Source organism: Schistocerca cancellata, chromosome 1 (genome assembly GCF_023864275.1).
Source record: "Schistocerca cancellata isolate TAMUIC-IGC-003103 chromosome 1, iqSchCanc2.1, whole genome shotgun sequence".
Classification (NCBI taxonomy): domain Eukaryota; kingdom Metazoa; phylum Arthropoda; class Insecta; order Orthoptera; family Acrididae; genus Schistocerca; species Schistocerca cancellata.
This window is the reverse complement of record NC_064626.1, coordinates 1133905798-1133931108: the sequence shown is the minus strand read 5'-3', so window position 1 is coordinate 1133931108 and position 25311 is coordinate 1133905798. Positions and strand designations below refer to the sequence as shown.

Below are 25311 nucleotides of genomic sequence, written 5' to 3'. Positions count from 1 at the left end.
TTAAAGAATAAAATAGATGAGCTTCTGGTTTGTTTAGAAGATTTAGAAGCTGAGGATGAAACAGATATACTATGCCTGTCTGAGCATCACATTGTTACTGATATGGATAAGGTAAATGTAACTGGATATAAGCTCTCTGCACATGTAATGAGAGAAAATATGGAGAAAGGAGGAATTGCCATATATGTCAAAAGTTATCATTGTGCAAAAAGTATAGAAACAAAAAAGTTTTGTGTAGAGAAACATATAGAAGCATGTGCCTGTGAGCTTAATTTAAATAAAGGCACATTTATAATTGTAACTGTATATAGGTCCCCATCAGGAAATTTTCATCTATTTCTGAAAAATTTGGACTCCTTGTTGTGCTATCTGTCAGACAGGGGGAAGCAAATTATTATTTGTGGGGACTTCAATGTAGATTCTATGAAAGAGGGTAATAGGAAAAATGACCTTGAAGTATTACTCGGTTCTTTCAATTTGACACCCGTTATTGATTTTCCTACTCGGGTGGTAAAGGATAGGAGCTCACTGATAGATAACTTCTTTATAGACCAAGATAAGTTTAACCAGATAAATGCTCAGCCTGTTGAGAATGGTCTTTCTGATCATGGTGCACAGCTAGTTACAATATATGACATAGCTCCATTCAGCAATACGAAACAGTCCTCCAAAGTAGTACATTCAGTCAACGATTTAACAATTGCAAATTTCAGGGAAAGCCTACAGCAGTTAGACTGGGATGAGGTGTACCGTGAACCTGATGCCAATTTAAAATATAATTTATTTCATGACATTTTTGTAAATGCATTTGAAAACTGCTTCCCCAAGAAAATAGTTAAATATACTCATAAGAAACCTCGTAACAAACCATGGCTTACTAAGGGTATAAAAATATCTTGTAACCGGAAAAGGGAAATGTATCTGACAGCAAGAAAGAGTAGTGACCCAGAAACTATCAAACATTATAAAAACTACTGTGTTATATTAAGAAAAGTTATTAAAAAATCCAGAAGTATGTGTATCATGTCTGAAATCAGCAACTCTGATAATAAAATTAAAACAATTTGGAATATTATTAAAAGAGAAACAGGTCAACCAAGAGCACAGGAAGACAGTATTACCATCAAATTGAATGAAAACTTTACGAACAAAAAGTCAGAAGTTGAAAATATTTTTAATAATCATTTTCTAAATGTTGTGGATATAGTAGGATCCAGGTGTTCATTAGAAGATGCTAGGCTGTTAATGGAAGAGGCCATACCTATGCAATTTGATACAATTGAAATCTCACCCACTTCCCCCTCTGAAATTAAGAAAATAATAAACTTGCTTAAAAGCAAAAACTCACATGGAATTGATGGCATTTCCAGCAAAATACTAAAAGCTTGTTCTCAACAGATAAGTAAGATTCTCAGCCACCTGTGTAATAGCTCTCTGGAACAGGGCATTTTCCCTGATAGACTGAAATATGCTATTGTTATACCTTTGCATAAAAAGGGGGATAGATCCGATGTCAACAATTACCGTCCAATCTCCCTTCTAACAGCTTTATCCTAAATTTTTGAGAAAGTAATGTATTCAAGAGTAGCTTCACATATCTGTAACAATGAAGTACTAACAAAATGTCAGTTTGGTTTCCAGAAAGGTTTTTCAACAGAAAATGCCATATATGCTTTCACCAATCAAATTTTGAATGATCTGAATAACCGAACACCACCCATTGGGATTTTTTGTGATCTCTCAAAGGCTTTTGATTGTGTAAATCATGAAATTCTGCTAGACAAGCTCAAGTATTGTGGCATGAGTGGGACAGTGCACAAATGGTTTAATTCGTACCTAACTCGAAGAGTGCAGAAAGTTGAAATAAGTAGTTCTCATAATATGCAAAGATCAGCACATTCCTCAAACTGGGGAACTATCAAGAATGGGGTTCCACAAGGGTCAGTCTTGGGTCCTTTGTTGTTCTTAATATATATTAATGACTTGCCATTCTATATTCATGAAGAGGCAAAGTTAGTTCTCTTTGCTGATGATACAAGTATAGTAATCACACCTGACAAACAAGAATTAACTGATGAAATTGTCAATACTGTTTTTCAGAAAATTACTAAGTGGTTCCTTGTAAACGGACTCTCACTGAATTTTGATAAGACACAGTACATACAGTTCCGTACAGTGAATGGTATGATGCCATTAATAAATATAGACCTTAATCAGAAGCATATAGCTAAGGTAGAATATTCCAAATTTTTAGGTGTGTCCATTGATGAGAGATTAAATTGGAAGAAACACATTGATGATCTGCTGAAACGTTTGAGTTCAGCTACTTATGCAATAATGGTCATTGCTAATTTTGGTGATAAACATCTTAGTAAATTAGCTTACTACGCCTATTTTCACTCGTTGCTTTCATATGGCATCATATTTTGGGGTAATTCATCACTGAGGAATAAAGTATTTATTGCACAAAAGCGTGTAATCAGAATAATAGCTGGAGTCCACCCAAGATCATCCTGCAGACATTTATTTAAGGATCTAGGGATATTCACAGTAGCTTCTCAGTATATATACTCTCTTATGAAATTTGTTATTAACAACCAAACCCAATTCAAAAGTAATAGCAGTGTGCATAACTACAATACTAGGAGAAAGGATGATCTTCACTATTCAAGATTAAATCTAACTTTGGCACAGAAAGGGGTGAATTATACTGGCACTAAAGTCTTTGGTCACTTACCAAATAGTATCAAAAGTCTGACAGATAACCAACAAGTATTTAAGAAGAAATTAAAAGAATTTCTGAATGACAACTCCTTCTACTCCATAGAGGAATTTTTAGATATAAATTAAAAATAAATAAATAAATAAAAAACAAAAAAATGAAAAAGTTGTTATATTAACTTAAGTATGTTGTTAAATTAACTTAATTATGTCATGTATTGGAAAATTTGACTCGTTCCACATCATTACGAAATATCGTATTCATGATCCATGGAACTAGTATTAATCTAATCTAATCTAATCTAAGTCCCATAAGATTTTACACACATTTGAACATTTTTGACGGAACATTCGTACTTCTCTGCCGTGCTTTGATTCACAGCTACACTAAAAAAAGCTCCTTTATTTCCATCTTCAAGTGTGTATACCTCCATTGGGGCACAGTATCAGCCATATTTCCATATGATCTTTTTTTGCTTCTTAACTTCTCAGTTCTCGTTCCCTGCAATTAGTCGCCATTTCTCAAAATCGACCTTTTAGAATGACTTCCAAATACCATGGACACGCATCAGCATCCATCAATATGGTTTAAGTCAGCGAACGCCTTAATAGCCACAGTGTACCCGTTGGTGAGCAGTACTCCAATAACTACGAGACAAGGCCCGCTGTTTAATAGATAGCGGCAGGTGTAGTCGTGTGGTGGGGAGGTGCGGACGACTGCAATCAGATCAAGCACACGCACACCAGTCAGCTGCCATGGCTAGGAAGGAACACCAGCCTGACCCAGAGAAACACCGTAAGTACTGCAGCAACCATCAGAGCACGCTTACAACCGCATGAGGCGTCTAAAGAAAATTAGAAAACACTACTGAAGAATGGCTTGCAGTTTGACGCTGAATCAAAGAAAACCAGTTCAAAAGACACTGATTTCTTTGACAAGGGCCAACCGATCATGAGTAGTCGTCTAATACAGTGGAAATCTACCTCCATCACGGCAAACAGATCTACATCTACACTCTGTGAGACACTGTGAATTGCATTGTGATTGTATTTTTTTTTATTCGATCATATAATAAGTATCTTCTCGTTCCATTCAAGGATGGAGTGTGGGAACAAGGACTGCCGTTACACACTTGATTTGTTTTGCACAAACTGTAGGAGATTAATGCAATTTTGTCATATGATGACATGATGGAGGCCGTGGCTGTTGTTTGAAGACAAATGTTGATGGTGATGGACAGCAACCAACCACAAATTTACCTTCAGTTCCTTTATTCAAAGGGCACTGTTACCGGTTTCGAATCGTTGTGATTCATCCTCAGACGGTTTACACGCTTTCTTTATGACATATTGTGTGTTTTTTACAGACTAATTTTCGTGAAACGTCGGTTTGGAGTTTTGTTTCCATAACATTCGTCCAACAGATGTAAATGCATTCCCACTGCATTCTTATTGTTGCACACGTAAATTCTTCTCGCTAAACACTCCAAACCGACGTATCACAAAAATTAATCTGTAAAAAAAACACACAACATATCATAAAGAAAGCGTGTAAACCGTCTAAGGATGAACCACAACGATTCGAAACCTGTAACGGTGCCCTTTGAGTAAAGGAACTGAAAGTAAATTTGTGGCTGGTTGCTGTTCTAACACCATCAACATTTGTAGGAGATTAGTTTGTGCATGTGCATAGGGAGGGGGTATTTTCGTAGTTTCTGCCCTGAAGGCGAATACTGAAGTTTTCTCAGCAGTTCTTGTGGCTTCTTTCCCCGCATGTCCGAAAGATTATGTGTCATTATTTCACCCCCTCTTGCCACTCACTGCCACACAGATAATTCACACCACAAATCTTTGTATACACTCTATGTTCACTGTTCGATTATCTAGTATGGGTCCCATACAACTCAGTAATATTGTATTTCTTGGTGACGCGAGTCTGACTTTATTATATTTGCATAAACTTTGAACAGATGTGCCTTACCACATTTTTAAATACCATTATGTCATATTCATAGGTTAGAAGATACCGACTGTCCAGTTGTTGTTTTGTTTCCCTCTTTTTCTGCAGATCTGAAGATGGTCACTACTGACCGTAATTGAAGGTCTGAGAACACAAGTTTTGTGATCATAGACTGGAATAAAAGAAACTAATTCTACACTTTCTGGATCATTGTTTTTATTCGCGATTATGTTGCTGCTTGAATATCAAGCTGTCGGTTGTACAAGTTATTTGTATGCAATCTCTTTTGTCTACAGTTTCTATTTTCCCGGTATCCTTACAATGAATGGCGGACTACCATTTTCTTTAGCTACAACTGGGCCTACAGTATGTTGTCCGTCCTCTCCGCTTCTCTGGAAATCATTACTCCTAAATATCTGTACGGTATAACTAAATCTAATTGATTCACTAACCTTGTAATCAAGGGATATCCAGCATTTATGTTTTGTGAAGTGCACATCTTTTTAATTTCTCCAAATTAAGAGCTATGTGGCAGTCTTGACTAACCAGATATTACTGTCATTGTTCTGGGAAAGATTTTTCTATTACATAGCCCCATCATTTGCGAAACGTCTGACATTACTACTGAGACTGAATGCGCTTCAGTGTTAGGTGAGTTATACAATTACTTGCTACAAGATCAGAGGCAGATGACAACAGATACGCGGTGATTTTTTTGGATCAACATAGAGACTGACATTCTTAACTGATGTTGTTGTGGTCTGCAGTCCGAAGACAAATCTAATGCAGCTCTCCATGCTACTCTTCCCTGTGCAAGCATCTTCGTCTTCGTATAACTATTGCAGCGAACATCTTCTGAAACTGCTTTCTGTATTCACCTGATCTGCCTTGACGAATTTTTACTCCCCGCCCCCACCGTCTTGCTTACAATACTAAATTGGTGATCCCTCGGTGTCTCTGAATGTGTCCTACCAAAAATCGATCCCTTTCTTTAGTCAGGTCTTGTCACAAATTTCTTTCCTCCCCAGTTCTGTTCAGTACCTCCTCATTAGTAACGTCATCTGCCAATCTAATCTTTAGCATTCTTCCATAGTACCACATTTCAAAATCTTCTATTATTTTTGTCTAAATATTTTATCATCCATGTTCCACTTTCATGCATGGCTGCACTCCATACAAATACTTTCAGAAAAGACTTCCTAACAATTAAATCTATATTCGATATTAATAATTGTCTCTTCTTCAGAAACTCCCTTCTAGCCATTGTCAGTCCATGTTTTATAATCTCTCTACTTCAGCCATCGTCAGTTATTTTGCTGCCTAAGTAACAAAATCTTCTACTTTAAGTGTCTCGTTTCCTAATCTAATCTCTTCAGCATTATCTAATTCAATTCGAAAACATTCCATTATCCTTGTTTTGCCTGTGTTGATGTTCATCTTACACCACCCTTACAATGTCCACTCCGTTCAGGTGCTGTTCCAAGTCCTTTGCTCTCTCTGACAGAATTACAATGTCATCGGAAAACCTGAAAATTTTTACTTTTTCTACTTGAATTTTAATTCCTACATCAAATGTTTCGTTTTTTTTTCCTTTACTGATTGCTGAATGCATGGATTGAGTATCCTATGTGATAGGCTACAATTCTGTCCCACTTTCTTCTCAATCACTGCTTGCCTATCTTGTGCGTCGACTCTTGTAACTGCTGCCCAGTTTCTATACAAGTTTTAAATAGCCTTTTACTCCGTGCGTTTTAGCCCTGCCACCTTCATCATTTCAAAGAAAGTAATCTAGTCAACATTGTCAAAAGCTTTCTCTCGGTCTACAAATGCTAAAAACGTAGGTTTGCCTTTTGTTAATCTATTTTCTAAGACAAGTTGTGGGGTCAGTATTACCTCGCGAGTTCCTACATTTCTCTGGAATTCAAACTGATCTTCTCCTCATAGCTACGTTTCTTAAGTAATTATAGCATTATTTTTTCTCGTTGGACACAAAGTTATCGTTCTGGATAATGCTACGTTCTATGGTGGATGACAAAGAGCATCATGGAGTTCAAATGGTCAGTAAGATAACTGTAATGATACGGGATCTCCCATTGGTATTTTATTATTACCTGTGACTGGTTTCCACCATCATCTTGTCATCGTTGCAGCGTGCTTGTTATGCCAAAAAGAAAAGTTCTCTCAAATCAAAGACAGGTCATCTGCATACTTGGATTTTCTTACAGTTAGTAACTAGCATGTGATGGAGATACAAATTAAACAGAATGAGAGCAAGGGCTCATCTTTAAGTGAGGCCAATCTTGCTTAGGATTCATCGTCTTCTAGCTTCTCCATCCAGAAAAACTGGAAACTATAGATCAGAGAGCGAGTTGATGAGTAAATTTACTAGATTCTAACATGAGATTACACCAACAAACTCGAACATCAGATGTTCTCTCCATTCTATCATGGAAGCTGTAGCTGAACGTTCACCATTCGGGATAAGGTACTGAATTCTCTGCGTCAAAATTACTTTTGAGCCAACTGCATAATTGTTAAGATGCTTCACATGATTATGTCATAGTTATCTCAGCAAGGTTATACAAATTTATCCGCATTTTGGAAATCTAGGAATATGAAATCTACCTGCTCAGTTTTATTTAATGTTTGCAGGATTTTGCGTTTGTTTGCGTTTGAATATAACTTGTTTTCCACAGGCAAACTTTTTTTTTTTTAGAATTTTGTGTAAATTTTCTTTCGCTCAATAAATATGTTCTTGGTTTCAACCATCAATGGACTTAATGGGCACTGGCTCCCCTGTAATTCCGTGTATCAGTTCTTCTACTAATATAGACTGGAGTGACCTTCGACCTTTTCACTGCAGAAAAATTTGAGTGATTGTTAGGAATCGAACTCCGGACTTGGTGTTGGTTGTTAACTGATGGAATATGGAGGAGACCTCTTGCTTCAGATGTGGAAGTAGGAGGAAGTAAGTTGTGGGACGGCGTAGATGCTCCAGTAAGAATACGTTTCCTCATGTTAACATATGGATCACATCATGAGCATACAGGAAGGTTTCGAAGCCAAAAGCAACCTTTACATACAACATAAAAGTGAATGACATGTAACGGTAAATTATTTTTTCAGGTTTATATTTTCTAACAAAAGCAGTTATTTTTAGTTTGGGGTGTCATCCATAGTCTTCGTCTATCAAAAACAGATCAATCAGACAATTGTAAACAGAGATTTCAAACAAAGAGGACTGGCATTTTGTGAAGAGCATTATTTAAAGTCACACTCCGCTTCGGTATATCCAAATCTGGCATGCGGTCAGCAACATGTGAAGCCTGATTTCTCTGAGAAATGTAGGGAAAGTAGCATGAATGAAAATTAACAATCGTAAAGTGAATTTTCGAAACGGATATGGAACAAATCACTATAAAGCCACGTCAATCGTTGTCACAATAAGGCCACGACCGTCTTTGTCATACTACACCCGTAAGTCTATAAATACCTATGTATGTGAAGAGCTTTATTTTTGTTGTTCTTAGATTGTATTAACAATACATGTTCAATGTCCTTGTAAAAGAGATCGAAGATGAATGAAACTGCTACTACTACTACTACTACTACTACTACCACCACTACTATTGCTACTACTACTACTAACTATTACTAACTACTAATACTTGTATTAAAACTACTATCTAATGTTTAATTATTAATTCATGTAAATCGATAGATGAATTTCGTAATAGCTGAAAGGAGTAAAAACCGGCAAGCCACATCAATATGCTCTTGAGAAATTAGAGAGCTACTTAGGAGTTTCCGTGCAGTTGTTATCTAACTTCCAATTGCTTAACATATTAACTCACGGCGAACAGTTCCTTTCAAAGGATTTATCTTTCTTTGGCACTCCATAAGGACCGTTTCGCTGAGGGATGTCGTTGCAGATTTCCGTAAAAAAGAAGTGACTTGAGGCCTCCTAACAGATACCCCCCCATGGCCATATGGTCTATTTTTTGTGTTGTGTACCAACTGCAGAAAGCAAATACATCTCGCTGACCCTACAGATAACACAAGAGTGTCATCGCCTGCTGTTCGGCAGTTATGTTGTCAATTAGACACTGTGCAGTACAGACATAATAAAAGGACGAATTTGATTTGATTCTCTGCTATTTTTAGCCTGTTGAGCTGACATTATCTCAGTCTCGATCATGTACGTTCTCCGGTCTTGATTTCATGTTGGCACAGTATTTAACACCAATCCTTGGTGTCCCGAAATGATAGCAGTGTCTAGAAGCGATCATAGGCATTAAGTCTAATGATTTCCGATTTACCATGCACATGATTGTCTGGGTGGTGCTCCAGAGAGTGCATGCCAGACTGTGGTCTGCTCTTCGGATGCCCTACCGACGGAATCTCCGTGAGATAATATAACCACAGCTTACTAGAGTGCCTCTTCATCATAACGCTGTCTCTGGAAGCCTCAGGCAAAGTTAATTTCCTTACCCTTGTGGCTAGTCAATGTTTTTTTCCAACACTTCCAGTTGCTCACCGTATGTAACTAATGTACCTAACTTAACCACTATTCAGTATTAATATCTGCTGTAATATGTGCAACTCTTAAATAATCTTCCCAATTCCTAAATTACCTATCGTATCAAAACTAGAGGTAGTAGTTTAACTTTCTTCTTCCAACCTTTTTGTAAACTAGACTGCAATAAAAACTGCATGCAAAGCAACAAAGAGTTAGTGGTCATTGTTTGACTATAGAGGTATTGTCTCTCCCCTTTATCCACATGTAATATCATTTTCGCAGAAGCAGTTAACTTATTAGGCGCTGCCAGAACGATTACCTGCTTGTCAGATGCGAAGTTCATTTTTGCCATTGTATCAAATTCCCCACTGACTGATAGCATTAATCTTGTATCGTCCCCTTTCTGTAGCATTAAAATCGATCGAAGGTGGATCAAGCAAATTTTTTCTCTCTCGGGACGCAAGAAGAGACCATGAAGACAATACCCCTGAAAAAGATGGTAGTCAGTTTGTCTACAGACACATTCTCATTCGCGTAGACAGGACTGTCTTTAAACAGAACCTTTGTAGTTGCTGAGCGCTCATACGAACCAGATGCGTTGTGCTCATCGCAATCTGCTAGAAAAATTTTCTTAACAAACAAAGATTTGCAAAATGTTACCCGCGTAGGCTTCTGCTTCTGCTTGACGTTTGTTAAGAAATGACAAGTTCTGCATATCAAGAGATTCTATACCACTGATAAACATAACAAATAGTGAGGAAATAATAATCAGCGTGGAAAATTTAAAACTTTTAGATGTCAATACTGATGCGAATTTAAAGTGAAAAAAGAAAAACCATTTTGGAACTCCTACAACAACTTCGTTCGGCCACATTTCCACTTCGAATCACTGCAAATCTTGGAGAGAACAAATCAGTAAATTGACGTATTTTGCGTGTTTTGATTCAATAATCTTATATGGAATAATGTTCTGGTGTTAGTCAGCTTTAGGAAAGAAAATTTTCGTTGTTGAAAAAGTTCTCTAAGAATAATATGTGATGATCACCCAGAATCATCTTGCAGATATTTGTTTAAGCAGGTGGGCATTTTGATTACTGCTTCACAGCTTATTTACTCTCTGATGGAGTTAGTGGTAAATAATCTACTGCAGTTCAAAAGCAACAATCTCGTTCATAATTATAATACCAGAAGAAAAACATGACATTCATTACTACAGTTATGGCTTACCTTGGCACAAAGCTGGGGGCACATTGCTCACAGCACTGATATAAAAAAAGTTAAATTTGAAACAAACTCATGAAGTTTCTCCTTAGCAACTCTTTCCATTTCGTAGAAGAATTTTCTAATGTGTAAAAGTTGGTGAGTAGGAATAACAAACAACTTATGCATTTTCAGCTAGCAGCCATACTTGCATATGAATGTTTGATGTGAATATAAAGTGACTCATTCCACGTCATTACGATTAGTAGTACTAAAGATCCATAGATCATTAAACTAACTAACAAGCAAGAAGTTGATAGTATTTCTATGAATCGTAATTAACATCCAACTAACTTGTAATTCTCACACAACGATCCCGTGGACTTTCAACCAATGATTACCCATTCCAATAGAAGAGAAATATTTTGAATAATGTACAGATGATGAGAGCAACACTTGTGGCATATGATCTCATATTTCGATATGAACGATTGTCAAAAAGATTAAGTGATAGTTGTTTATCAGCTACATACTCCCACAGTGGACACAGATAATTATCTGTATAAATACATAACGAAGTATAACTGCAGCTGAAAGTTAACTATCTAAAAGTGGCTACAGTTTTCCGCAACTTACTACAGTGATAACTGCGCGATGGAAAGTTTTTAAATGATCGCGACTTTCAAAATTTATTTCAGAGAATAACACTGATTTTTCCGAATTTTGTTTATGTGGTAGAGGCACGTGCGCTTCCTGTATCTCTTTACCTTTGTATGACAGAGAGAAGTGGAGCAGTGTCTCAAACGATTACACATTTAAATGCGTTCAAGCTTGAAGATACCATGGAATGAACTTCGGAAGAAGCTTAACAATAGTTTGCTACTGAAAACCAATTAAGATTACATAAAGTGAACAAAGGATCACGTTCTGACGGAATTCCAATTCAAATTTATATGAAGTACTCTGCAAACCATTACCTTCTTTTTTAGTCGATTGTTTCGAGAATCTGTCGCATCCTGAAAAGTTGCGTGAGACTAGAAAAGATCAGTGATCACAGTATTTTATCGTTCGTTTGTTATAGGATCACAATGAATAATCTGAGCTCAAAGATTATGACATTCCAGGATGGAAGCAAACTCATCTTAAAGTATGAGCTCGCAATTCAGAAAAAGCACCAGTGCGAAACACAGCTTGCCCTATTCAGACATATCTTGCGTGAACAGGCTGATTCAGTCTTCCTAGATTTGCAAATGTGGGGATATGTAAGTTACTGCAGTGAGTAGGACAAATAAGTTTGTAATGTCAGATACAGTACTAGTGGTGTGCTGCTTCACATAGTCACGTCGATTAAATATCTAGGCGTAACGTCGGTGGTATGTAAGGCGAGTGGTCGAATTCGCTTTATTGAGAGAATCGTAGCTCATCTATAAAGGAGGTAGCACTAGTGCGACCCATTCTTGACTGCGAAACGATTCTAATGCCGCCATTGTACATTGTGCGTAAGAATAAGTTAAGACAAGAGAAATTAGTGACCGTACGGAGGCGCGTAGAACCTCATTTTATCCACGCCAATTTAGCGAGTGGATCAGGAAAGGGATTGGGTAGTACTGGTACAAGTACACCCCCGCCATGCACCATATGGCGGTCTTGGACAGATGTACACTCTCTACCATCATCGACTAATAGCAAAGATACGGTCATACGGAGTATCTTCGTTAATGTGTGTCTCTGGCTCGATGAACACTTGGCTAACAGTACCGAGTATATTATATCAGGCGGCGAATGTTCCGCAGAAGCGGAAGTATAAGGCGCGTCTACAAATTTTCCTTTCGCTGCAGCACATATGTGACGTGACGTAGCGCGACTGTGATGTAGGCATATAACCACTGACAGGGAGGCATGGGATTAGTGTGACATTTGTACCTTTCCATCGCCCGTGCTGTGAATGCTGATACGTGAATTGAGGCGACGTTATTACCAAATGGTTCCAACGAGGACCATCGTGCTGTTATTGTTTTCTTGGCTGCCAGTAGACATCCATCGGAGAATGAAGAACCACGTCTGTCGAAACCACCGTTGTGTAATAGTGCGCCAAGTTTGGTGCTGCTGGTTCATGATAACGCACGTCCACACATCGGAAAAATTGTAGCGCATGAGTTATACCAAGTCAAGAGGGAGACTCTCTAGGACCTGCCCGACAGTCCTGGTCTGTCCCCATGCGATGTCACGCCTTCGGTCTCGTAACAAAGACGTAGAATGCTTGTCGATTCCTGTCCGACGTAGATGTTGTTACAGATTTATTCAGGCAGCAGGACACTGTGTTTTACCAAACAGGTATCTTCAATTTGGTGTGTCGGTGGGACACGCTCATTGAAAATTTTTTCCTGATTCCTATACTGTTTCTGGACCATACGGCTTCAGAATGGGAACTCTTTGAACACCTCTTATAACATCATCTGTGCCCCAAGGAAGTGTAATAAAAAAGCAAGAGCTTCGCGTTCTTGACCAGACGGCCCAGTCGGGACCGACCGACCGCCGTGTCAACTTCTGCCAGTGGCGTCATGTGGATACGATATGGACGGACATGGGAGCAGCGCACCGCTGTCCCGGCTGTTGTCGGCCTTCCGGACTTTCGCGCTGCTACTTCTCACACAAATAGATCCTCAGCTGGCCTTATGAGGCCGAATGCATCCCCTTCTAGTGCTCCAACCAAGGAAAAATCTCTGACAGTACTGGAGTTCGAGTTCGGGTGCTCCGCATAGCTGATTACTAAACTACGGAAGTGGACAACAAAGCGTAATACGATCTCTAATGTTTTCAATACACATAGCATCAGCAACCCTGTAAGATTACGGAAATATACATCAAAGTATCAGCGCTGGACGATCGATAGTTATTGCAGAAAGACTTGGATAATATTTTCATGTTTTGAAATGAATGACAGTTTTATTTAAAGTTGGATAGAGGTATCAAAGACAAAGAAGTCGATAATAACTGGTTATAAAATTAGTGGTGAACGTCTTGAGAACGTCGCGTCTTGTATTAGGTCGGTGAATAAGTTCATAGTGTTTATGGTTGCATGTTGGTATTTCGGTTGCTATGGCTTTATTTATAGATGGTCATTTTTATTTGTAGTTTACCTTTGCTATTTCAGTTGGCCTACTGTCGTTTTGTCATTTGGAGACAGTGAGTGGAACTGTGAACGCTATAAAATGAAGTGCCAATGAAAAAATCGGATCATTTCTGACGCATTCTGCAGTCTTTCTTTGTTATTGCTCGCGTAACAACTAATATATTGATAAATGGATGAGGTAAAATACGTTGCTATGAAAGGAGCCCTTAAATACTTTTTAGGGATGCTGTGCTGTGACTTTCTTTGGATCATTAATTTTCAACAAAACAAAATATATTATCTTAGTATTATTCTGGATGTCGCTTTCTATAAAGGGAGCATTGTTCTGTTATTGTAACTCGCTGTAAAGTTCAACATACCTTTCTTACTTTACAGTTATTGAAAAGGTTACTGAAAATTATTTCGTTATCAATATTGATATTGCAGTACGCAAAGTTTGTACAACATCAAAATTTTACAGTGGATTTTTGTTAACATTAAAACACCACTAAGTACCACGACTAACACGAGAACATGAGACTATTATCAGAAAAAAAATGTTTTTACTATAATGTTTGCCAGACCAGAACTACGTACAGCAAGATTTCTTTTATGTCATGAAGGTAAAATACATTTTGCACTGTTAATAATATAACATCATCCGCAGCCCACGTCCACCTGTAAAACACATCATAAAATCTGCTGCTCTGCCATGCAATCCCGAAAGCTCAAAGAAATAATTTTAGTTCACTATTACCTGTCCTCTTCTTTGTAGTATGATTGGTTTCGTTTAATGGAGTTTGAATGCGCCGCGGCAGCGGCTCGTTCGCGCTGCACCACGAATAATATGTAAATAGCTGATAATCTCTTAAAAGGATGGGATAAAATACCAGGCAAGCTTATTACAAATCATAATCCAAGTTTTCACTAAGTAACTCTATTCAAAACATTAGGACAGATTAAATTCTTACACACATTTACAAATCAATGCCTAATGGCGTCCTTCTCTATCTTGACAAAAGAATGCTACACAGACATATAATATAGCGTCACAGTCTCTTCCTACTCACGTAACGCCGAAAAGACGACAGAGAAATTAATGCTGGTCACTACTATTTATACTCGCTTTAACATATTTACATCTTTGTTTGATGTTTAATAAGTATCGTCTGTGGTGGTTCCAGTAGTCGTCAACTCAATTATTAACCTACAAAAAATCGATACATAATTCTATACAAGTATAAAACATGATACATAATGGTTTCTCTTTATTACATAAAGTTCACACAATCATTGCCGATGCAGAAATAAAATTACAATCAACCAGTTGAATTAATTTTCCTTTTTTTTTTTACCACATATAATAAGTGTTTTGCCAGGAGACGTTACAGGTGGTCCGCACAGCTGATAACTGAACTGCGGAAGTGGACAAGAAAGCGTAATATGATCTTTAATATTTTCAATATACATAGCATCAGCAGCCCTGTAAGTTTACGGAAATATACATCAAAGTATCAGCGCTGGACGACAAAGAAGTCGAGAATAACTGGTTATAAAATTAGTTGTAAATATCTTGAGCACGTCAAATCTTGTATTAGGTCGGTGCATAAGTTCGTAGTGTTTATGGTTGCATGTTGGTATTCCGGTAGCTATGGCTTTATTTACAGATTGTCATTTTTATTTGTAGTTTACCTTTGCTATTTCAGTTGGCCTATTGTCGTTTTGTCATTTGGAGATAGTGAGTGGAACTGTGAACGCTATAAAATGAAGTGCCGAGTGAAAAAATCGGATCATTTCCGACGTATTTTCCAGTCTCTCTTTGTTACTGCTCGCGTAACAACTAATATATTGATAAATGGATGAGATAAAATATGTTGCTACGAAAGGAGCCCTGAAATACTTTTTAGGGATGCTGTGCTGTGACTTTCTTTGGATCATTAATTTTCAACAAAACAAACTATATTATCTTCTTATTATTCTGGATCTGGCTTTCTATAAAAGGAGCATTGTTCTGTTATTGTAACTCGCTGTAAAGTTCAACATACCTTTCTTACTTTACAGTTATTGAAAAGGTTACTGAAAATTATTTCGTTATCAATATTGATGTTGCAATACGCAATGTTTGTTCAACATCAAAATTTTGCAATGGATTTTTGTTAACATTAAAACACCACTAAGTACCACGACTAACACGAGAACATGAGACTATTATCAGAGAAAAAATGTTTTTACTATAATGTTTGCCAGACCAGAACTACGCACAGCAAGATTTCTTTTATGTCATGAAGGTAAATTATCTTTTTGCGCTGTTAATAACATCACCTGCAGCCCGTATCCACCTGTAAAACACATCATAAAATCTGCTGCTCTGCCTTGCAATCCCGAAAGCTCAAAGAAATAATTTTAGTTCACTATTACCTGTCAACTTCTTGGCAGTATGACTGGTTTCATTTAATGCAGTTTGAATGCGTCGCGGCAGCGGTTCTTTCATTCGGAGCGCAGCTCTGCACCACGAATAGTATTTAAATAGCTGAAAATCTCTTAAATGGATGGGATAAATTACCAGGCAAGCTTATTACAAATCATAATGCGAGTTTTCACTAAGTAACTCTATTCAAAACATTTAGACAGATTAAATTCTTACACACGTTTACAAATCAGCGCCTAATGGCGTCCTTCTCTCAATCTTGACAAAAGAATGCTACACAAGCATACAACACAGCGTCACAGTCTCTTCCTACTCACGTAACTCCAAAAAGACGACAGAGTACTTAATACTCGTTCACTACTATTTATACTCGATTTAAAATATTTACATCTTTGTTTGATATTTAATAAGTACCGTCTGTGGCGGTTCCAGTACTTACCGACACCGATATTATCTTATAAAAATCGATACATAATTCATACAACTATAAAACATGACACATAATGGTTTCTCTTTATTACTCAAAGTTCGCACAGTCATTGCCCATGCAGAAATAAAATTACAATCATCCAGATCAACTAATTTTCCATTTTTTTACCACATATAATACGTGTTTTGCCAGGAGACGTTACAGGTGGTCCGCACAGCTGATTTCTGAACTGCGGAAGTGGACAAGAAAGCGTAATATGATCTCTAATACTTTCAATATACGTAGCATCAGCAGCCTTGTAAGATTACAGAAATATACATCAAAGTATCAGCACTGGACGATCGTTAGTAATTGCAGAAAGACTTAGACAAAATTTTCATGTGTTGTAATGAATGACAGTTTTATTTAAAGTTGGATAAAGATATCAAAGACAAAGAAGCCGATAATAACTGGTTATAAGATTAATGGTGAACGTCTTGATAACGTCACGTCTTGTATTAGGTCGGTGCATAAGTTCGTAGTGTTTATGGTTGTATCTTGGTATTCCGGTTGCTATGGCTTTATTTATAGATTGTCGTTTTCATTTGCAGTTTACCTTTGCTATTTGAGTTTACATATTGTCGTTTCGTCATTTGGGGATAGTGAGTGGAGCTGTGGACGCTACAAAATGAAGTGCCAAGTGAAAAAATCGGATCATTTCCGACGTATTCTGCATTCTGAGTTCAGTGAAACGGCGACAGCATCGGCGGCAGCAAGAAACATTAAAGTCGAGTGTGGGGATAATGCACCGGATAGAGCACGGCAACAAAATGGTTTTCTCGTTTTACGGAGGATCGTTTTAAAATTAGTGATACTACAGTCAGGAAGACCTTCGAGGTTTAATGAAACACGTTTAAACGCATTAATCCCCAGCAGTGTTCTCGAGAACTGGCAGATATGATGAACTGTGGTCATTCTATCATCGCGTTCATTTGCATGCTATAGGGAAGGGTATAAAATCAGTTGAATGCGTACCGTATGCATTAATCCAAAATCACAAAAATCAACGGGTGGCGATATGTCCACCTCTACTTGATCATCATTTGGCTAGTGAACAACGCTGACCATTCCTATCCTGTATCGTTAATAGTGACGAGAAATGGTGCCTTAATGCTAACTTAAGGAAAAGAAAGTAACGGTTGAGCGCGATCAAAGCAGCAATTCCCGGAACATGGACCCGCGCGCATCCACCAAAGATAATGTTATGCTTCTGGTAGAAAAGCGACTGTGTGTTGTACTACGAATTTCCTTTCTCGAGGTGTAACCATTTGCTGACATTTATTGTCAACAAATGAGGCGTCTTGCGCATGCTGTCCAAGAACAACGACTACGGAAAGACTGCGTGAAGTAATGTACTCCACTATAGCGCCCGTCCGCACTGTGTTAGATTGCTAAAAAACACTATGCTTGAGAAGTCATTCCGCACCCACCTTATTCACCGGATCTAGCTGCGCCCTCCGATTTTCACCTTTCCCGCTCTCTATGGAACAACCTTCAAAGAACTTCTTACCCACGGGAAAATGCGCTGCGAACATGACTCTCTTCGTCTTAAAACCACGTGATTTCTACAGTATATAAAAAAAAAAAAAAATACTTAGAATTTCGGCGAGCTATAAAGAATTGTTTCAGTATTTGGAGTCCTTAACAGGTATGGATTACAACATCCAACACCTTCAGAGAGACGGTGCTAAGATCATAATACTTCGATAGAGCAGTGGGATTCCGGAACATATGCTGTGTTCGAACATTACGAACAACCTGGAAGAGAACGATCTATTGACACATAGTCAGCAGGCATTCAGGAAATTTCAGTCTCGTGAAACACAACCAGCTCTTTATTCACACATTCCTAGGTTCCTAGATTCACACATTTCTAGATTTAGGCCCTTGGCACCGTTCCTCATAAGCTGCTTCTAATAAAATGGCGTGCCTATGGAGTATCAGTTGTGCGGGTGGTTCAAATGGTTCAAATGGCTCTGAGCACTATGGGACTTAACATCTGAGGTCATCAGTCCCCTAGAACTTAGAACTACTTAAACCTAACTAACCTAAGGACATCACACACATCCATGCCCGAGGAAGGATTTTAACCTGCGACCATAGTGGTCGCGCGGTTCCAGAATGAAGCGCCTAGAACCGCTCGGCCACTCCGGCCGGCATGTGCGGCTGGGTTCGTCATTCAGTGACAATAATAAACTAAATGTACGGTAAATTATAATATCAGTGGTGTTTGTCGCAGGATTCTAGTGCAAATCGTGTACGAGATATCTTGTTTTGAAATGTTTCCACACCGACACTTGTTTGTACTATTCACCCTGCGTTATTGCTAGGTACAGTGTTCTTATGTTTGCTTAGGGTGTGCTTGTGTGTTCCTTGACTGCATTGCAACCTGCTACTCAGTTAGTGTGTGACAGCACACGCATTAGGCCATGCTTGAGCGACGGTAGTTACAAGAGCAGAAAAAGCCATGCGCATGGTGTATGGAGAGTGGATGAAGAATGCCGTTTCTTTCTTGTACGTTGTATGTGGCAAGATACACCAATAGATGTCAACCACCTCGGCAGTTATTTGTCAACCTCTTTAACTTGTTACGGGAAATTGGTAGTGTAACATCTGGGCAACGTAACACAACGAAACAAGTGATTACAGAAGAGGAAGATATTAATGTTCTTGCTGCTGTTATTTTCATGTTACCTCCCTCGCAATCGTATGAGGGAGTGTCATGAGTCAGAAAATTCTCCTACACATTCTCCATCGACATTGGTTCGACCCCTACCATATCTCTCTCCGTCATGAGCTGCATGGAAACAATTGTGAGATTCGTGTTAACTTCTGGACATGGCAATTAAGACAGGATACACTAGATCCATCATGTATCTTGTTTAGTGATGAAATCACATTTAGCTATCATGACCAGGTAGATCAGAGGAACATGCACTATTGGCCTGTTGACAATCCCCGTTGGCTTCGTCAGGTGGAAGGTAAGCGTTCATGGAGTGTAAACGTGTGGTGTGGTATAGTGAACCATAAGCTCATAGCTCTTTTTTTTTCATAGACGGAACACTGAACGCGCACAAGTACGCAGCAGTCGTTCCATATCAGACTGGAAACGTTTACGTACTGCTGCTACCGGTTGTAATTTTGAATCCAACTATAATGGCCAATTGTCTCGTCACTGGTCAGAATCCATATAAATAGCGCACGTACTTATACTGTTCTGTAGTGTGTGCTACCAGAGGTATTGTGCAAGCGATGCTGTGACAACTTTTGAAAATACGATATCTCGCAAACGACTCCACTAGAATCCTGCAAGAAGTACCACTATATTCTCATTTACCATACATTTTGTGTTGATGTCTACAAGCGCTGTTTCATTTGAAAAGTATGTATTTGCACATGAAATACACTTTCTAAGTATTATTATAATTTTTGGAGGGGCTAACAATAAGAAATCCTGACTACCAATGCAGTCTGTGAAAACCGCACATCAATAGCTCTTTCAATTTCCGCAATATATGAGGTGAAAGTTTTATGTGATTCACCCAGTACAAACGATTTAGGAGACAATATGAGCAGCCGTCTTAGATTTTTTGAAGGTGATCCTTTCGCTTGTAGTCTAATGAAGTCATTAATTGGAAAGTGGTTTAGAGAAGTTATCTGAATGGCGTGCAAAGTGGCAAATGACTCTAAATAATGAAAAAGTGTGGGGTCTTCTACATGAGTACTAAAAGGAATCCGTTAAATTTTTATTAGACGATAAATCAGACACATCTGAAGGATATAGCCAACATATTCGCACCGAGAAAATCAGCAACTCTATTTATGTTTAAGACAATTCTCATATATTCTTCAGCCGGCCGTTGTGGCCGAGTGGTTCTAGGCGCTACAGTCTGGAACCGCGCGACCGCTACGGTCGCAGGTTCGAATCCTGCCTCGGGCATGGGTGTGTGTGATGTCCTTAGGTTAGTTAGGCTTAAGAAGTTCTAAGTTCTAGGGGGCTGATGACCTCAGAAGTTAAGTCCCATAGTGCTCCGAGCCATTTGAACCATACATTCTTCAGTCCCAGTTGCACACGTTTAGTTACGTGAAATGTTTCGGTCTCTCTGGATCATCTTCAGATCTAAGTAGTTTCGTCAATAACCTGTCTTGCCTGTGTCAGAACCACAAAATAGAACAATTAAAAATGTGCAACTGAGACTGAAGAATAAATGAGAATTGTTTGAAGTATAAAGGTGTTAATTCCACTCTATGCCTGGGGATTACCCTGAGGTGACAAAAGTCTTTGGATACTTCCTAATATTCTGTTCGTCCTCCTCTTGCAGTGCAAATCGACGCGGCATGGAGTCAACAGTTTGGAAGTCCCCTGCAGAAATACTGAGCCATGCTGCCTCTATCGCCGTCCATAATTGCGAAAATGTTTCCTGTGCAGGATTTTGTGCACTAACTGACGTCTCGATTAAGCCCCATAAATGTTTTTTTCAGATTTATGTCGGACGATCTGGGTGGCCAACATTCTCTCGAATTGTCCAGAATGTTCTCCAAATCAATCACGAACAATTGTGGCCCGGTGACAAGACATATTTGTTTAGGAACGTGAAGTTCATAAACAGATGCAAATGGTCTCCAAATAGCCAAACATAACTGTTCCCAGGAAATGATCGACTCCATGCAAACACAGCCAACACCATTTTGGAGCCAACACCAGATTGTACAGTGCCTTATTGTCAACTAGGTTCCATGGGTTCGTGGGGTCTGCACACTCTGACTCTACCATCAGCTCTTATCAATTAAAATTGGGACTCATCTGACCAGACCACGGTTTTCCAGTTGTCCAGGATCCAGCCGATATGGTCACAAGCCCTTTAGAGGAGCTGCAGGCGATGTCGTACTTTTAGCAGAAGCACGCACGTCGGTCGTCTGCTTCCATAGACCATTAACGTCAATAGTTTGATGAACCCATTGCTCTGTCTATGGGCTTAGATATTTACAAGGCGACCGCGCCTGCTCCTCATCAGCGATTTCGTCCAGTTTTGTGGTATCCGCAGCGCATGGCTCGAAATGATACTGACGGAAGGGGGAGCTCTAGATGGCAAAGCGTTTAGAAAACATAACATTTTTGGCGCAGGTCGGACGAGGCAGGAGTCACTTACCTTAGCGCGGTTCCCAGTCAGCAGTTGGCACAGACGTATGAGTACAGAATTATAATTAGAATTTTGTGAGCAAGTCTTTACGTGGAAACATTTCTTTCAATTTTGTGTTGCTTATACTGCAAACAAACGGAAATAGTGCTCAATTTATTGCATTTATTAATGCTTTCTTAAAAGGCGTGAATAGGAAAGAAAAAAGCTAAATTTGCAATTGGAAATAAATTTCCGAAACAGGATTATACTTACAGCGCCCACAATCACTGTGCAAAAAACTTTCCAAGAAGGGATTGTAATTAACGCGTACAGCACCTCGTACTCTGTGAGTTTCAATTCGACGTTCGAGCAGTCACTATAATGATCATGTCCGAGTAATTAGTTTTCCTTTTTCTTGAGATCTACGAATGTTTTTTACAGCCAGTGAAGTTATACAGTATTTATAACTGACCTACCTTTGTAGCTTCACGCGCAACGATCTACCTTCCAGAGCAGGGAGGCGAACCAGACCCGGATCCAGTCTGCACAGAGGGTTGGCGACTGTTGGTGCGGAACCGCGCTGCAGCTACCGTTGAAGGTTCGAATCCTGACTCGGGCATGGATGTGTGTGATGTCCTTAGGTTAGTTAGGTTTAAGTAGTTCTAAGTCTAGGGGACTGATGACCTCAGATGTTAAGTCCCATACTGCTTAGAGCCATTTGAACCATTTTTTAAACAATGTGCTGCTTGAATACTGCAAGCGCCTGACTGAAATTGTTGTGGAAGATATTCATTGTTTTCTGTTGGTGGCGAACAATGTCCGAAAAACGAAGACGTGTTGTGTGAACGATACAGAAGAAACTGGAAATAATACACAAGCTCGAAGAAGGTGGTACTGGAACGCCAAATCTGACACTGATTTAAATTGTGGGTGAAACTACGATCCGCGATAGTCGGAAAATAAAATAATTTAGGTTGATAGCAGTTCTGACTCATCTAAGGGGCCAAAGCTCCATTTAGACCCCTACTGGCAACCACAACAAGAACAGGTGCCAAGTTAAACTTTTAAGTTTTGATTCGTAAATTGCAGTCCTCCGCAAGACACTGTTTTCTTTCGAGTTGAAGAATCAGTCTTGTGAAATGAATCTTTCTGCGGCATCTACATCTACATCTACATCTACATGGATACTCTGCAAATCACATTTAAGTGGCTGGCAGAGGGTTCATCGAACCACCTTCACAATTCTCTATTATTCCAATCTCGTATAGCGCGCGGAAAGAACGAACACCTATATCTTTTCGTACGAGGTCTGATTTCCCTTATTTTATCGTGGTGATCGTTCCGCCCTATGTAGGTCGGTGTCAACAAAATATTTTCGCATTCGGAGGAGAAAGCTGGTGATTGGAATTTCGTGAGAAGATTCCGTCACAACGAAAATCGCCTTTCTTTTAATGATTTCCAGCCCAAATCCTGTATCATTTCTGTGACACTCTCTCCCATATTTAGCGATAATACAAAACGCGCTGCCTTTCTTTGAACTTTTTCGGTGTAGGCAGTCTCCTTAGTAGGTCTGTTACATTTTCTAAGTGTCCTGCCAATAAAACGCAGCCTTTGGTTAGCCTTCCCCACAACATTTTCTGTATGTTCTTTCCAATTTAAGTTGTTCGTAATTGTAATACCTAGGTATTTAGTTGAATTTACGGCTTTTAGATTAGACTGATTTAGCGTGTAACCGAAGTTTAACGAATTCCTTTTAGCACTCATGTGGATGACCTGACACTTTTCGTTATTTAGGGTCAACTGCCACTTTTCGCACCATTCAGATATCTTTTCTAATACCACAGCAGATTGCTCTTGAAAGAAAAATATAAAAGAAACGATGGATAATAATGCTCTTCGTTTCGACAGCCTTTTATAGGGACTGATAATAATTATCAAGATAGTATTGTAAGCAGCAGCAGTAAGTCGACAGAGCTTCCTCTCCAAATAAGTCGCTCTGAAGGACGATCGTTATCGAGACCATTATCAATTGTGGTCACTGGCCTTCTAACCTACCACATACTTGAGCAAATATTATCATGTAGTTGCAATTCAGATATGAGTCTTCGAAACCATATAAGCTGGATATTTCGAAAGCTGCTCAATGGTTTCGTTGCATCGTACAATGGTGTGAGGTAGGCTTTTATCCGACTGCTCTGCAAGCAGAGGAGAATAAAAGAAGTAACGGAAAACGTCAGAATACGAACATAAGCAGAAGACAGTCATTATCAATGCTAAGGTACCATAGCTAATGGACGGTTACTGACCGACAGTTTATAGCTGACAACTTTTAACGACGTTGTAAAATGAGCCACGACTTCTTTGTCGATTTAAGATAAATTACGAACAATAAGTCAAATACAGGCGTGTAATATTATTATTGTCAATTTGTCACTTGCAGTGAACAGAAACTATTTCGTTCACATGGTTTCCTGACATATTTATAACTTTCAGAATTCTTGTGTGTCCTCACGGACCACGTCGCGCGTTCTCCAACATATGTCGGCAAACAGACTCGTTGCCATCGGTAGGTGGTTCGTGGAGACTGCTGCTCTGCTCTCGTCGGCGCCCAATACATGTTGGTCGTCAACCGTCCACCGCTCTGCTTCTGTCGCTATCCGATAGCGTTTGTACTATAGTGGCCAGAGAGTGTATCTACACTCGTCCCATACGGCGTATGTAACCGCAAGATTCGGGCGTTATGGACGGCAGATGTTCAAATGGCATAATCTTCCCTGTGATTTTTGTCTCGTTGACAAGCTAACAACTTTTTAAACTCGTAACTGACTCAGTTATTTCGAAGGAGATCGACTGCAGCGTTTTCCGCGTTTTGGGGAATTATGTTCCTCTGAAAGCATTCCGCAAACAAAACTCCAAAGTTTTGGTAGTCACGCGAGTAGACAGCGTCTCCCCATCCTTCACAGTACTCAGGTCCCGTACGTCCCCTACTAGACGTCGTAAGGGCACTAAACACGAACAACACGCATTCTGGCGCCATTCTATCTGTCACAGAGAACTGTAATTCTAATACTTTACCTACTCGCCGATGATGTGCACGTGTGCGAAGTTACATTGACATCCGATCATGTCTTCTGGGTGCTTCACTTTTTTTAACAGGCACTGTAGTAAGCTTGTCAACCTTCTCTTACTAATGTACTACAAATTTGCTAAAGTTATCACTAACCATTAATCAAGGAAATGAATAAGTTGACTACAGAAAAAACAAATATTACATTAAATTACGGAACAGAACAATGAATGTGATTTGTCTCAGCCTGGGATTCGTAGATTTTGAGTAAAACTTACGAGTCGACTGCAACATAATCTGCACAGATAGCCATTACGAAACAGGCATTGCTTCAACCTCTGTTAGTATACAAAGATGTTAATTCTAGTGGTCACGACAGTGAGAAATTTAGGCTTGAACGATAGGTCAGGCTAGAAAATGGTATATCAGAACTGTTCCCAGCAGGGTCTAGAAGATGTTTTTAGATCTTAAATCGGGAAAGAAAAGGTGGAATATATCTGAACTTCCTTTGTTTTGCTAACGACAGGTGCTGTTTGTCTGTAATGCAGACAAACTACAACAAAGAATGGAGGTAAGTATCTGTATTAACAAAGTTTGGAAATAGGGCGGAAAGCTAATTGCAGTAAGAGTAACATACAAACAACAAGTTGAAAATAAAACAGTAGAACCGAACGAAGAATTCATACAACTAGTTGCAGAGTTTTCGTATTTATGC

General features: G+C 39.0%; 1 protein-coding gene across 2 annotated transcripts in view; it reads left to right on the top strand.

The window, feature by feature from the left end:
• The first annotated feature begins 3455 nt into the window (after window positions 1-3455).
• The window catches only part of LOC126163120 (vesicular glutamate transporter 2-like), a 99071-nt gene continuing 77215 nt past the window's right edge, over window positions 3456-25311 (top strand). For both annotated transcript variants that reach the window (XM_049920055.1, XM_049920047.1), the window contains exon 1: window positions 3456-3517. In XM_049920055.1, the coding sequence (XP_049776012.1) occupies window positions 3478-3517 (40 nt within the window). In that variant the 5' untranslated portion in view covers window positions 3456-3477. The remainder of the gene's footprint in view (window positions 3518-25311) is intronic.